General features: G+C 51.9%; 1 protein-coding gene across 5 annotated transcripts; it reads left to right on the top strand.

The window, feature by feature from the left end:
• Positions 1 to 4,508: 4,508 nt before the first annotated feature.
• Positions 4,509 to 13,277, top strand: DNAJB5 (DnaJ heat shock protein family (Hsp40) member B5). Of its 5 annotated transcripts, none has more exons than XM_069576272.1 (5): positions 4,611 to 4,767; positions 5,620 to 5,761; positions 8,085 to 8,329; positions 11,115 to 11,716; positions 11,856 to 13,277. In XM_069576272.1, exons 2-5 carry the CDS (start codon positions 5,694 to 5,696, stop codon positions 12,087 to 12,089), a joined length of 1,149 nt encoding a protein of 382 aa, XP_069432373.1. In that variant the 5' UTR covers positions 4,611 to 4,767; positions 5,620 to 5,693; the 3' UTR covers positions 12,090 to 13,277. The 5 variants fall into 5 exon arrangements, with proteins under 5 accessions (XP_069432375.1, XP_069432373.1, XP_069432374.1 ...); XM_069576273.1 differs by having other exon boundaries at positions 4,622 to 4,767; positions 5,617 to 5,761; XM_069576275.1 differs by lacking the exon at positions 5,620 to 5,761 and adding an exon at positions 5,450 to 5,560 and having other exon boundaries at positions 4,622 to 4,767.
• Positions 13,278 to 13,577: the final 300 nt, after the last annotated feature.

Genomic DNA, 13,577 nt, shown 5'->3' with positions numbered 1-13,577 from the left:
TGAGGCCTGCAATGCCAGTAAGTGGTTAGGCACCTTCTACTGTTCATTGGAAGGACTGATACTAAAGCTGAAACTCCAGTACTTTGGCCACCTCATGTGAAGAGTTGACTCACTGGAAAAGACTCTGATGCTGGGAGGGATCGGGGGCAGGAGGAAAAGGAGACAACCGAGGATGAGATGGCTGGATGGCATCACTGACTCGATGGACGTGAGTTTGAGTGAGTTGGTGATGGAGGAGGGAGGCCTGGCGTGCTGTGATTCATGGGGTCACAAAGAGTTGGACACGACTGAGCGACTGAACTGAACTGTACTGTAACCCCAGCCTTGAGGCCTGCTGAACTATGGGGAGATCCATGCTTGTACAGACCCATGTGACCCCAAAACATCAGCACTGCTGAGCTGGAAGCCTTAATTTCTTTAGTTCAACCTCTTAGACCAACTGCTGTGCCTCCAGCTCTGAGCCCTGACCTGAGAGAAGAGATCCAATATCACTATTCGCCTATTATCCCCTTTCCAGGTGGGCTCTGAGAAGCATGTGTTCAGAACCTGATGTTGCACGCCCTCTGATGGTCATTCCCAGTACTGTTCTCTCACCCCAAAGCAAAAACAAAACAAAACAAAACAAAACAAAACCCTGTGAACTTTTATGGTACTAGTCATTGCAGGGTTTCCCAGTGGCTCAGTGGTAAAGAATTCACCTGCTAAGCAGGAGAGATGGGTTCAATCCGGGTCGGGAAGATCCCAACCTTGAGATCCTCCCTTGAGAAGGAACTAGCAACCCACTCCTGTATTCTTGCTGGAGAATCCCAGGGACAGCGGAGCCTGGCAGGCTACACTCCATGGGGGTCACAAAGAGCCTGACACAACTTAGCGACTGAAAAGAGATGGCAACAACTAGTCAGTGTAGGTTCAGAACAGGCAGGGAGACACTACACAAGTACCTGGGAGTTGGATGACTGGTCAGTGTTCAAGTATCAGTGTCAAGATTAGGGCTCATCTGAAAAGATCTAGGAGGAGGCTTAGACTGAGGCTGGATGGGAAAACTACCTGATCCAATATCAGTGTCTCAGGCTGAGGCCAAAGTTGGGGCTCCTTGGGGGACTGAATTCTGGGCTAAAGTATCAGCATGAAGTGTGTATCCAGGTGATATGCAAAGAGTCTGACTACAGGAAGGAGTCAGTGGATAATGGGGTCAACATGGTATTCCTATACGAGGTGAAACATCAGATAAGTACCAGCCATTGGAGATCTTAAGAAGAGATATTGCCAGGGGAGAAGTACAAGTGATGGTGGACAGAATAAGGAAGTCACTAATTTCTAAGAGCCTCCCAACCTTAAAGATAGGAATAGCCAGGCTAGAGCCCCTTTTCTCCTCAGAATGTGAATTTCTGTATTCTAGTTCCAGCTTCCTGTTAAAGCCCCCCACCAACCCTAGTACTGCCACACACAAATTATAGGAACAATTTTGGGACACAGGAGAGGTCCAAGAAACAGTCCTGTCACTGCATAAAGCCGGCAGCATGGGGGTAGTCTTCCTTTCCCCCAGGATTCTCTGTTTCTACTGGCAACAGTGCTGGCAGCCTCCCACACCCAGATCTTAGCAACCCTGGGAGCCCCTGGCAACTGCTGCCATGGTGACAAGACAGGGAACTGAGAACAGGCTGGGGGGAGCACTTCCTCTGGAGCCTTCAGGATATACATGAGAGAGGTCTCCCCCTCCCATACACAGTCTGGGGGGGAACATGTGCTCCTGTCTAAACACCTCCTCACTGGCACCCACCCCCGCCCCTGCCCCCAGTTCCGGTTCTCTCAGGGTGAGGAAATTAGGGACATCTACGGTTGTGACGTCTTCAGAGGGAGAGAGGGTGAGTGGGGGTGTTTGGAACTGACAAGATCACAGATGCATGCATACAAAGGCAGACAGTGTCAGCGTACCAACAGCCATGAAGCCTTATTTCATCCACTTTTTGTCATGTAGACAGACACAGGCCTACACTTAATCATATATGTACAGTAACACAAAATCACATACCTACAATAAATAACACAGAATCAAGCACACTACCACACAAAAATAATTAAACAGATACACTTTCACTCATAAATCGCATGATAAATACAACACTACAAATAATTTCCAGACTCTGACGTTTATAGATGCACTCACATATCCAGATGTCTGCGAACATACAGAATAAGTTACCTTTCCTGAGCATTAACTGCAGGCCAAGCTGTCAGCACTGCATGTGTCACCTCAATTAACCCTCACAGTAATCCCATGAGGTATGGCTGCTTTCTATCGCCATTTTACAAAAGAGGAAATTAGGCACTGATATGGCAAGCAGCCTCACAAGGTCAACAGTCTGCCCTCAGAGCCTACTTCCTCACACCCTTTGCCACACCCTGAGGCACCCCTGGTTCCTCTCACACACACCTGATACCCAGGACAATGGGACACAGGACAGCAACTGCAAACTTGGCAAACAACAGAATCTGTGCCACCAATAACTGAAGGCACAGCTCTGCCCCCTTGAAGGTCTAAGCCTACACTTTAGCATTAGCTGGGACCAGGTAAAGGCCAGTGACTAAACTCTGCCTCCGTGTTGGCACAGGCAAGGCTGGAGGAGGCAAAATAGACAGAACTGGAATAGGAAGAAGCAGAGCCTCCCACAGTCCAGGCCCCCATGAATCTGGAGGTGGAAGATTGAGTGGCCTTGGATACAAGGAGCCATTACCAGTCCTGAGCCCCCTCACCCTCCCTTTCCCACCTCCATGTCACACTATTTCATTTACTCACCACCCAACCTCCCCTCCCTTTCTCATGCCTTCTCACCTCATCTGTCTATCCCATCCCTTTGCTACTCAACCCATTTCCCCCCTTTCCTATCCCCTTTCCCTCATCCATCTCCCCTCCCTCCACTCCCTCACCCATCTTCCCCCCTCCTTTCCCCACCCCCCACACCTATTCTCCCCTGCCTCTACTCCTCTACTCCCTTACCCCATCTTCCCTCCCTCCTCTCCTATCCCACCCTCACCCTGCCTCCTCTTACCACACTTCCTTTCCTTCCTTCGCACCCCTTTATTCCTGGAATACCCATCATGATAACCAGAAAGCCAGATAGTAGAGAATAGGCAGACCTGATCTTAGGACCCCTATACTCCCCTCCTGTTCTGTTCTGTGTCCTAGATATTGATGCTCTCCAAGCTTCAGTTTCAAGCTCCATCTAGTTTGCATGACTTCATGGGTGTCCATACTCTGCCTCTGGGAAACCACAACGAAAGAGAAGTGACAGCTTCTGCTCTGGCCCTTTCTTTGTCCTCAAGGCCCCCAAGAACTCCTTCCCTCTCTTCACCCCTGGATTACCCCCTCTCCACCCCCGCTCCCTCTAGCACAGATGGGCCTGGGAGACAGTGACGTGGGCGCCAGGCACCGTGTCTGCTCAAGCGCCGGCTTCCGCTGGCAACCGCCTCCGCAGCCCTGCCTGCTCTGAACATCGGGGACACTGGGGCTGAGAATTAATGGGGGTGGGGATACTGAAACGGGAGATTATGAGGGTGTTAAGAAAGAAGAGCATGTGGAACTGAGATGAAGAATTAAAAGGGGGACTAGGATAGGGGAGCTCATGGGAATAGATAAGGATTAAGAATAGAGTAAGGCAAAAGATCACGGGCGAAAGACAGGAGATCCTATGGGGCCAAGAAGGGAGGAAAGTCAAACGGGTCTTAGGGGAAGTAAGATGGGAACTCAAAGGGGAAGTAAGATGAAAGATTATAGGAAGAACTTTAATGGGTATCATGGGGGTTGCTGAGAAGGGGTTGCTGAGAAGTGGCTGCTCATGAGGGAACACGAATGAGGGAAACATACAGAGTAAAAAGGGGACTCAGAAAGGGAATTATGGAGGTGTTAAAATTGTGGAGAACTACCAGGTTACAAAGGAAAGAGCAGAAGAGTACTATGCACATCTACCGTGTTCTATTTTGAGATTCAGTTGGGTCACATCAGGTCAACTCCAGGTCACGGTAAGGGTAAAGCTAAATCAGGTCAGGGCTAGGTAAGTTCACGGTTCAATGGAAGACAGGTAAGCAAGAATGACCTTTTGACCCTGGTCCAGGGACTACACCTCCCAGGGTGCACTATTCTCTCCCCTACTCTCTTAAATGAAGAAAGGAAAGAATGCCCAGTGTCACCGCCAACTGGTAGGTGCAGTTTTCCTTTAAGGCTGCCTTTGACGTTGCAGGGGTTCCAGAAGGTTCTCCCGAGATTCGAGCAGCGGCCAGTACGTCCCACCTTCTCAAACCGGAGATTGGACTAAAATAGTTGTCCCCCAACTCGGGTCTAAGCCCCACTGACCAACCAATAAAATCAAAGGGCGCGAAGAGTTGCCGCCCTCTGTCCCTTTCACCAATGACATGACCAGATAGCGAAGAGGTGTGGTTGATTGATTCCAGAGTGCACCAATCAGACTCATACCAATCACTGCCCGGAATGTGTGCGCGTGTGGCCGGGTGACAGGGGCGGAGGAAGGGACGGCTACCACAGAGCCACTCGTTGAAAGCTGTCCAATTACAACAGAAGCTGAGCTGAGTGACGGGCAGACCGCGCAATGGGCAGTACGGAGGCGGAGCTGTGGGGGCGGGTTCCCGGGCCGGCCGTCTGCCGCCGGCGGGCGGGCGACTCCTGTCCCTAGTGGAGGCGGCGGAGCCAGAGCCGGGGGAGGGGGCAGCGGCTGTCTGACGGACCGCGGCGGCGCCCGCAGCTCCTCACCGGTGAGGGCGCCGAGCCAGGACTCGTGGGTCCCGGGGGTGGGGATGGGGGCGTCGCGAAGCCAGGGGTCCTAATGTCCGGGGGAGAGGGGATCGGGACACTGAGGGCCCATCGACTCTTCCGCCGCGGGGGTGTGGGGACGCGGAGTCTGCAAGGTGCTTGATGTCCGGGACCCTCTTACAGGGGGCAGCCAGCGTCTGAGCCGGGGGAGGGTCGGGCCGGGTCGCATTGGGTTCTGCGGAGGCGTTTCTGAGCCAGCCCAGTGAGCCAGCGCCGGTGACATCACCGACCACCCTCCTCCGCCGGAGCCCCCTCCCCTCTCCTCCCCTCCTCTCCTCCTCTCCTCTTCTCGCCGCGCCTTTTGTCCCAGCCGAGCTCTGTCCCGCCCTCCCCGCCCATCTGCGAGGGAGGAGACTCCCCGTCAGTGACTTCATTGAGTAGATTCTTGGGGATTGGGGTCTGCTCCTCCCCAGGAGAAGCGAGAACACACTGCCTCTAAGGCCCTCACAGACAATCACACCTGTCACAGGTACGCACGCTGCCACTCACAAGCACTCGCTCTTCGCACTGCCAGCCTTACTGTCACACTGGCATACAGCCATTCACAATCAGCCAGACCTCGCTGCACCTGAGAGCAGGTGCTCGCTGGACCCTACCCCTTCACTCTCCACACCTGGGGATCAGGTCCAGCTCCTGCTGCACCGGACAAGGCTTGCTGGGCAAGTGCCCGAGACCCTGAGGAGGTGGCTTCCAGAGCTTCAGCTTTCCGAGCGGGCTCCGGTGGAGCGATCCGAGGTGAGGGGCTGGGCTGGGCATGTTTAAGCGCACAGTGCTCTCCTGCCCATCCCCAGCAGCACCCCCACTACAGGCCCGAGGAGCTTTCCGGAGCTTCCCACACTTCTGGGGAGAAGACTTCTTAGCCAGCTTGATGTTTAAAATTCAGCTGGAGCCCTTAAAACTTCGAGCGTGGACGCTGAATGGGTTTGTAAAGTTTCGGTAAGTCCCTCTGGAGAAGGGCACTCACCCATACCAAGTGAAATTCTTCATGTCATATCCCCCTCCATTGCCTATCTGCTTCCTCCATCTCATCTCATCCCCAACTACATATAAGAATCCCCCTCCATCCCACTCTTACATTTGAATGAACTGCACCCCTTGTCATTCATCTCCTATACCAAACCATTCGGGCATCCATCTTCCACAAATACCTCCTCTAGTATTTCAACTCTTTACATCCCATTGGTAACCCATTTGCCACCTCAGACATTTCCATTTGTCATCCTTCATCCCCCTCCCTCAGTACTTCATTTTCTGTATCAATCATTCCCCTTTCCTGGATGAGTCCCCCTTGCTATTTCTCATTTTTCATTCCTGCCTGTACATTAACATTCTCTCCATCCAAGGCAGTGCCACGCCATGGGATTCCTTTGTCATTCCAACATGTGGCTCATGGGTATGGGAGGGAGGGAAGGAGGGAGGAAAGAAAAAAGGCAATTCCTGAAAGAGCTTGCCCTATGTCTGTGGAGGCAAGACAATTATAGGTCTAGAACAGCAAGCAGGTGGTTGCCAGGGAGGAAACTGGCCGTACGAAGAGGTAATGCAGGGTCATCGAGGGGAGGGTGAGAGCAGTACCAAGCCATTCCCCTCACTCTCAGCCTAAAAGGTGCTATAGTTCTCTGGGGGCACCCTCTTGGTGTGATACGGTTCCTTCCCAGTTTCAGGGGAAAGAAAGTGTGGGCGGAGGCAGAGATGGTGGCAGACCACCCCCAGCTCCCTCTCAGACAGCTCTTACTGCTGCTTCCGAAAATGGCTGCCCTCCCGCAGATGCTCTTTCTTTTCTGCCTCCCCCAACTGCAGCCTCCCCCCACCAGGCATGACATGCTGGTAGGGAGAAGGGGGAGTACCCGCCTTACTGGAGCATTCTCTTCATCAGAGTGAGATGACTCCCAGAACCATGAGTCAACCCAGCCACCTGTAACAGGCCCGGTGGAAGCAGGAGTTAGGGCTCTTGTCCTTGTGTACCTGAGGCCTTGAGGCCTCCCCTTACCCATTATAACCCTTACTCCTGCCAGAAAACTCTGTATACCTCTCTGAAGCAAGCAGAGGCAGAAAAGCAGGCCTCAGCTGTGGCTGCCAGCCCAGGACATTGCTAGAAAGACTCTGGGCTTTGGCAGGGGTTGGCCAAGTCTTGGGTCAGAGAATGGCTTCTGGCCATTCCCCCAAATAGCTCTAGCTACAGGAAAATGCCCTTCCTTCATATCCACCACAGAGACATCGATGGAGGGAGATTAGAGTGAAAGAATTAGAGTCCTGTGTTTCTCCCTCATATAAATAACAAATGCCCTTGCACCCAGCATGCAAGGGACTATCAAAGGAGTGTGGGCCTGGCACTGGGCCAGATCCTAAACCATGGGGCAGGTGAGAGAGAAGAACAGGTAGAAAAGGTATTGAGGAAATGTTGGTTAGTGCCCAACTGTCTCCTAAAAACTAAGGTTAAAAAGACCCTACCCTAGGATGCTTTTGTTCACTAACACTGATGCTTAGGCAGCACAGATATGTCTTCAAACACAGTTTAGTGTGTAGACACTGGGAAATGAGTAAAGCAAACTGTTGCCCTGGTTAGGAGGGCAGTGTCACCCCCCTGCTAATGAGGGAGTTAGAAACAGCAGTTTCCAAGGCTGTTAGCCATCCTCTGATCTGAGTCACACGTGAGGCTTAGCATAGTTTGGGGAGTGGGGGTAGGAAGACCTGGGGTCTCCAATGACAGAGAGGAATTCAGGCACCCACACCTGACTCAGCCTGGCTGGCCAAGGCATCTGGCTGAAGACCCAGGCCCGTCCCCAGTCCTGGGCCACTGCCCCAGCTGCCCTTAGCCTGGGCACCATGCCTGAGGCATGGCGTAGGAGACCACGATGCTCAGGTGACCTCACCCAGTATGCTGATTTTGGCCAGCTCCTGTGTGTGGATCTGTCTGTCAGTCCATGGTACCGCCGCACTCAGCTGTGCTCGTGGGGGTCCTCAGTCTGGCCCAAGAACCTAGGCCTTAGAATAGCCCCAAGACTTGGGCCACAGCCCCCAGCTTCCTGTTGGGAAAACCCAGGAACTAAAGAAAGAATCACAGAATCCTAGAATGTCAGAGCTGGAAGAGATCTTCTAGTCCAAACCTTTCGTCATACTGATGGAGAGACAGAGGCCCACAGAACAGGCATGACCTGCTGAAAGTTACACAGTGAGTCATTTAGGAACTTCAGGATCATCAGGAATAGGACTAGGGTAGAAGGGAACAGTGGCGTCAAGGATCAGCCCTGGTTTCTTTCAGAAACAAGGAGACCAGTGCCGGTCCAGTGGCTGTAATGGGAAAGGATTACTACAAGATTCTTGGGATCCCGTCTGGAGCCAATGAGGATGAGATCAAGAAAGCCTATCGGAAGATGGCCTTGAAGTACCATCCAGATAAGAACAAAGAACCCAATGCTGAGGAGAAGTTTAAGGAGATTGCAGAGGCTTATGATGTGCTGAGTGACCCCAAGAAACGGGGCCTGTATGACCAGTATGGGGAGGAAGGTAAGAGGGCAGTGCCCCAGCCTGATACTGGATGTCTGTCCTTGTTGGGGTCCCGGGTGACCTAGTTCTCAAGGCAGGGAACTAGGGACTGAGAAAAGGGTGAGAGGCACAAACGTTCCCCACACTGACATCCAGAGGAAAAAAGAGACCACCCACTCCCCAGTCTCAGCTCTCCATCCCTCTCCCTGCCTTTCTCTGCCCCTCTCCCTCCTCAGGTTCAGGCCTTAGAGAAGCTAGAGCCAGAGGCCTTCCCCTCCCTTCTTTCCCTCCCAGCCTTATTAGTCCTGCCTGAAGTCCCTGCTGCTTCATTGGCTGATGGGGAAGGTTAGGAAAGGGAGTGTGTGGCTCTCTGAGGACAGAGCATTTACAATCATCAGCATAAAAGTTTGGCCCTTAAGCAGCCAGGGAATTAACCACTGGAGCTCTGAGCTAGAGATGGTTGTCCCCTTCCCTGCCCCATTCCTGCCCACTTCAGGCCAGCAGAACAGAGTTAGGGTTTCGACTCCCTGAGGAAGTGGCAGGGATCCAAGAGTGGAACGGGAACTGCTGCTGGCAACTTGCCCCCTCCCTGAGGTAGCTGGTGGCCACGCACAGGGTGGCAGGAAAGGTCCAAATAAAGCCTCTGAGAGGGCGGCTCCTCCCAGCACATCCCACGGGCATGATGTAGCTGCTAATTCTGGGCCTGCCCCTCAGGGCCGCCTGCCACCCGCCAGCCACAAGCACCTGTCAGGCTATATTAAGAGACATTGTCACAGCTGAGGACTCTCCTTTACGGGAGGAACTGCCCTTCCTCCCCAGTGGCATCCACCTTTCTTCCACTTTCTCCTCAGTCTCCCCATTCTAGTCTCAAAATTAGATGGGCTAATGATATGTACTGTACCTGACACAGAGTAGGTACTCAAAAGAATGTTCTTTTCCTCTCCCCAGCCCTTGCTTTGTGTTGCATGACCCAATCTTCTGTACACCCTAGTCCTCCCAACCCTCTCTTCTTATTCTCCATGCCAAAGTTCCTTCCATTATTCCCTCCTCACCTATTAGACTTGCCAATTCCCAGATTCACCAGGCAGTTGCTGAAATCCTCAGTATTCTTTCAGCTAAGAAATGTTTCTCTCTGGGGTAGAGAGATGGGAGGGGTAGTGGTGGGGAAGAGGAAAGCAGTGCAGACACCATGCCACCATGTGACCTGTCTAGGAATTGCATTCATTCCTCTGCTTGGCCTCATCTTGATTAGGAAAAAGGTGGAGATCAGCCCTGGGATTTCTTTGGAAGGAATGATACTAAAGCTGAAACTCCAGTACTTTGGGCACCTCATGCAAAGAGCTGACTCATTGGAAAAGACTGATGCTGGGAGGGATTGGGGGCAGGAGGAGAAAGGGACGACAGAGGATGAGATGGCTGGATGGCATCACTGACTCGATGGACGTGAGTCTGAGTGAACTCCGGGAGTTGGTGATGGACAGGGAGGCCTGGCGTGCTGTGATTCATCGGGTCGCAAAGAGTCAGACACAACTGAGCGACTGATCTGAACTGAACTGAGGAGCTGGGTTATTTAGTCGCCAAATTGTGTCCAAGTTTTTTGTGACCCCATGGATTATAGCCAGCCAGGCTCCTCTGTCCATGGGACTCGGCAGGCAAGAATACTGGAGTGGGTTGCCATTTGCTTCTCCAGGGGATCTTCCCAACCCAGGGATTGAACCCCTGCATTGCAGGCAGGTTCTTTACCATTGAATCATCAGAGAAGCTGGTAGACTTCTTTCTGCAAGACCAAACCTAAGTGAAGGGCAAAGCTTGGGCCCTAGGTCCAGACACTGGTTCTAACACAGATCTACACCCCAGGAGGGCTCCTGGGGATACAGAACAACCTTAAGGAGACATCCAGGGCCTGGGAAGGAAGAAGCAGCCTTGGAAATGCGGGTTGTATTTCTGTCTGCCCTGACCCCTCCCCAGGAGGCAGCCAGAACAGTTGTGAATATAGACTCTGTGCACCTTGGCTGGGGACAAGTTGTTCCCAGCTTGAAAAGGGGGTAGTAGTGGTACAACAGGAATCCTTGCAGAGAAATTACCCCCTCCTGTCATCATCAGACCAATTTCTCTCACTGAGCTCTGCCAAGCTTCTTGAGTTCACCTGACAATCAGACCCCCAATAGAAGGAAAGAACAGACTTTGAGTCTTAGGAAGGATGAGAGGCAGCTGTTACAAGTCACTGAATTGCTTGCCTCTTGGCCTCTTCAATGAAACCCAAATCTCCTCTTGTGGGCCCAGGAAATAAGAGGCTAATTCAGGCTCAGGCTTCCAAGGTGCACTGAGAGGGGACTTCCTCCTTGATGATACCCCTACCTTATTTGGGACAAGTCACTTACTAGCTCCCTGGATGGTCAAATTCTTTGTGACTGCCTCTTGCCCTGTCTTTGGAGATAAGTAAATCTGGGAGCCAGGTATGACTTGTAATATGACCCCAGGCCAGCCATTCAAGGCTTAGTGAGACATCTTTGGGTCACAGGTAGATGGAAGAGATTATAGCGCTAGAGGCTGCATCCTACAAGTCTTCTGGTCTTAGCTTTTCAGCCTCTTTGACCCTCAGATGTGCCTTATTATTATTAAGCATATAAAAAAGTAGAATTAATCTTGCCAGAGATTTTTCTTACTCCATTAGGCCAGCCCTTTCTGTGGGAGTTAAAGTTTGCTTCTTTCTCTAGGCTGATGAACTGGGAGCTAGAGAGCAAGGGGAGGTGACTAGGGTGGGGCGGAGACCAGCCGCACTGCCCCTAACTTCTTCTCCCTCCAGGCCTGAAGACTGGCGGCGGTTCCTCAGGTGGCTCCAGCGGCTCCTTTCACTACACCTTCCATGGAGACCCCCATGCCACCTTTGCCTCCTTCTTTGGAGGCTCCAACCCCTTCGATATCTTCTTTGCCAGCAGTCGCTCGGCTCGTCCCTTCAGTGGCTTTGACCCAGATGACATGGATGTGGATGAAGATGATGACCCATTTGGCGCCTTTGGCCGTTTTGGCTTCAATGGGCTGAGTAGGGGTCCAAGGCGAGCCCCAGAACCATTATACCCTCGGCGCAAGGTTCAGGACCCACCTGTGGTGCATGAGTTGAGGGTGTCCCTGGAGGAAATCTACCACGGCTCCACTAAACGCATGAAGATCACAAGGCGGCGCCTCAACCCTGATGGGCGAACTGTGCGCACCGAGGACAAGATCCTGCATATTGTCATCAAGCGTGGCTGGAAGGAAGGCACCAAGATCACCTTCCCCAAAGAGGGCGATGCCACACCTGACAACATCCCTGCCGACATCGTCTTTGTACTCAAAGACAAGCCCCACGCACACTTCCGCCGAGACGGTACCAACGTGCTCTACAGTGCCCTGATCAGCCTCAAGGAGGTGGGGCCTGGATCAGATCATGTTTTTACTGGGAAGTGGGTGGGAGTGATGGAAATTTTTTTCTTCCCCACTTTTACTTTTCTTCCCTTCCAATCACTCTACCCTACATTCTCCTCATTCTCTGTCTAATTTTCCCTAGGCACTGTGCGGCTGCACCGTGAACATTCCCACCATTGATGGCCGAGTGATCCCTTTGCCCTGCAATGATGTCATCAAGCCAGGCACCGTGAAGAGACTCCGTGGGGAGGGCCTTCCCTTCCCCAAGGTGCCCACCCAGCGGGGAGATCTCATTGTCGAGTTCAAAGTTCGGTTCCCAGATAGATTAACACCACAGACACGGCAGATCCTTAAGCAGCACCTACCTTGTTCCTAGGCTCTGCCCTAGCCAACCCAGAGTCTACCACAGCAATACCCCCCACACTCACCCCATCCATTGTGCACCCAACTTGATGTCCACTGGACACTGGCAACGTTTTCTAAAGTGCAAAAAAAAAAAAAAAAAAAGCCACTGGTTTTCAGGGGAAATGTTCCTATCCCTGACCCCTTTCAAAGCTGGGCTGCCCTGGGGGAATGGGAGGGAGGTGGGGATAGCTAGCCCAGGCCAGGGGTCAATTTTCATGTCACAACCTTTGAATCCAGTTCCCACTCCAGTGGCTGGAGAATGACCTGAGTGCTACTTGAAGATATAGAGATTCCTTGTCCACACCTGTAAATAGCATGTCCTCCTTCCCCTCTCAGCTTTGCTAATACCTCTCCTTTCCCTTCCCTTCAGCTTCCTCCTATTGAGGGAGGAAGAGGATAAAATGGACACTGCTTTCCCACCCCAGCCCCACCCTCAAGTCCACAGTGTCCAAGGTTATCACACACCTATTCATGCACACAAAACATACACCTAGAGCTGTGTGTGCCTCTCCAGGGTTGAGATGGGAAGGGAAGGTCTGTAGCCCATGAACCGGGCCATTGAGCACGAGACACTTTTCATTTGGGGCAGGGAAGTGAATGGGACCCTCAGCCTTCTTGACAGCTACCCTGCCCAGACCCTGCAGAGCTGGAAGTTCTGTCCTCCCTGCAGCTCCCAGGAATGTGCAAGGGTAGAGGAAGGGGAGGGGGCCTGCTGTATTAAGGCTAAGAGGTGGAGGGCACGGTCTGTCTTCCAACCTTCATCAGGAAGGGAAAGGGCTTTGGGGTCAGGTGGCAGCTATTCCCCACCAAGAGATTCAGGGTCACAGGTTTCTCCCCACACCTCTGAACTCAGGGCCTAGCCACCCCTAAACTTCCAAATCCCATTTTTGTGATATATGAAGCTACTTATTTCTTACCCTTCATGGAGGCTGCGTGGGGAATTTCTAGCCCTTTGATGCCTGTGTGACCCCATCCCACTCCCACAACTGTATAAAGGTCAAATAGTGAAGGAGCTAGGGTAAGACTGCTTCAGCCAGGTTCTGGGATGGGGTTTTTAGGTTTTCTCACTTTGACAAGCCCTTGAATGTTTTTATAGTAGTTTTTTTGTATTTTTTTGTAATGACAGTATTATGAAAAAAAATAAAGTATTTTAAAAATATGGCATCTGAGTAAGAACAGTGAAGCTGTGATGGGGTTGGATGTTCACTGTCGGCCTCCCTCCTGAGCCTTGCTCACCTCTGTGAAGCCCAAGTAGGCCCTCAATATAAGGTAAAGCTGACTCCTTCCTTCCTTCCTCTAAGCCCAGATTCCCAGAATTTGCAAAATGTGGACCCAAAACTCAGCAAAGACAGAAGATATCACTCAGCTATCAGAAGAAACAAAGATTTGAAAAGAATAAATATCCTGCATTATAAGAAATAGAAACTATCCTCCACAAAGGATGTGCTAGCCAGAGAAC

This window comes from Ovis canadensis, chromosome 2 (genome assembly GCF_042477335.2).
Source record: "Ovis canadensis isolate MfBH-ARS-UI-01 breed Bighorn chromosome 2, ARS-UI_OviCan_v2, whole genome shotgun sequence".
Lineage (NCBI taxonomy): Eukaryota > Metazoa > Chordata > Mammalia > Artiodactyla > Bovidae > Ovis > Ovis canadensis.
The sequence above is the reverse complement of the archived record's forward strand: the minus strand, read 5'-3'. Positions and strand labels throughout refer to the sequence as shown.

Bases quoted from the DNA above. Each gene is read 5' to 3' on its own strand.
- DNAJB5 (XM_069576271.1), top strand. From the start codon at position 5,580: ATGTTTAAGCGCACAGTGCTCTCCTGCCCATCCCCAGCAGCACCCCCA. The intron at 5,762-8,084 runs GTAAGTCCCTCT...GGTTTCTTTCAG, and splicing joins AATGGGTTTGTAAAGTTTCG to AAACAAGGAGACCAGTGCCG. The intron at 11,717-11,855 runs GTGGGGCCTGGA...AATTTTCCCTAG, and splicing joins CCCTGATCAGCCTCAAGGAG to GCACTGTGCGGCTGCACCGT.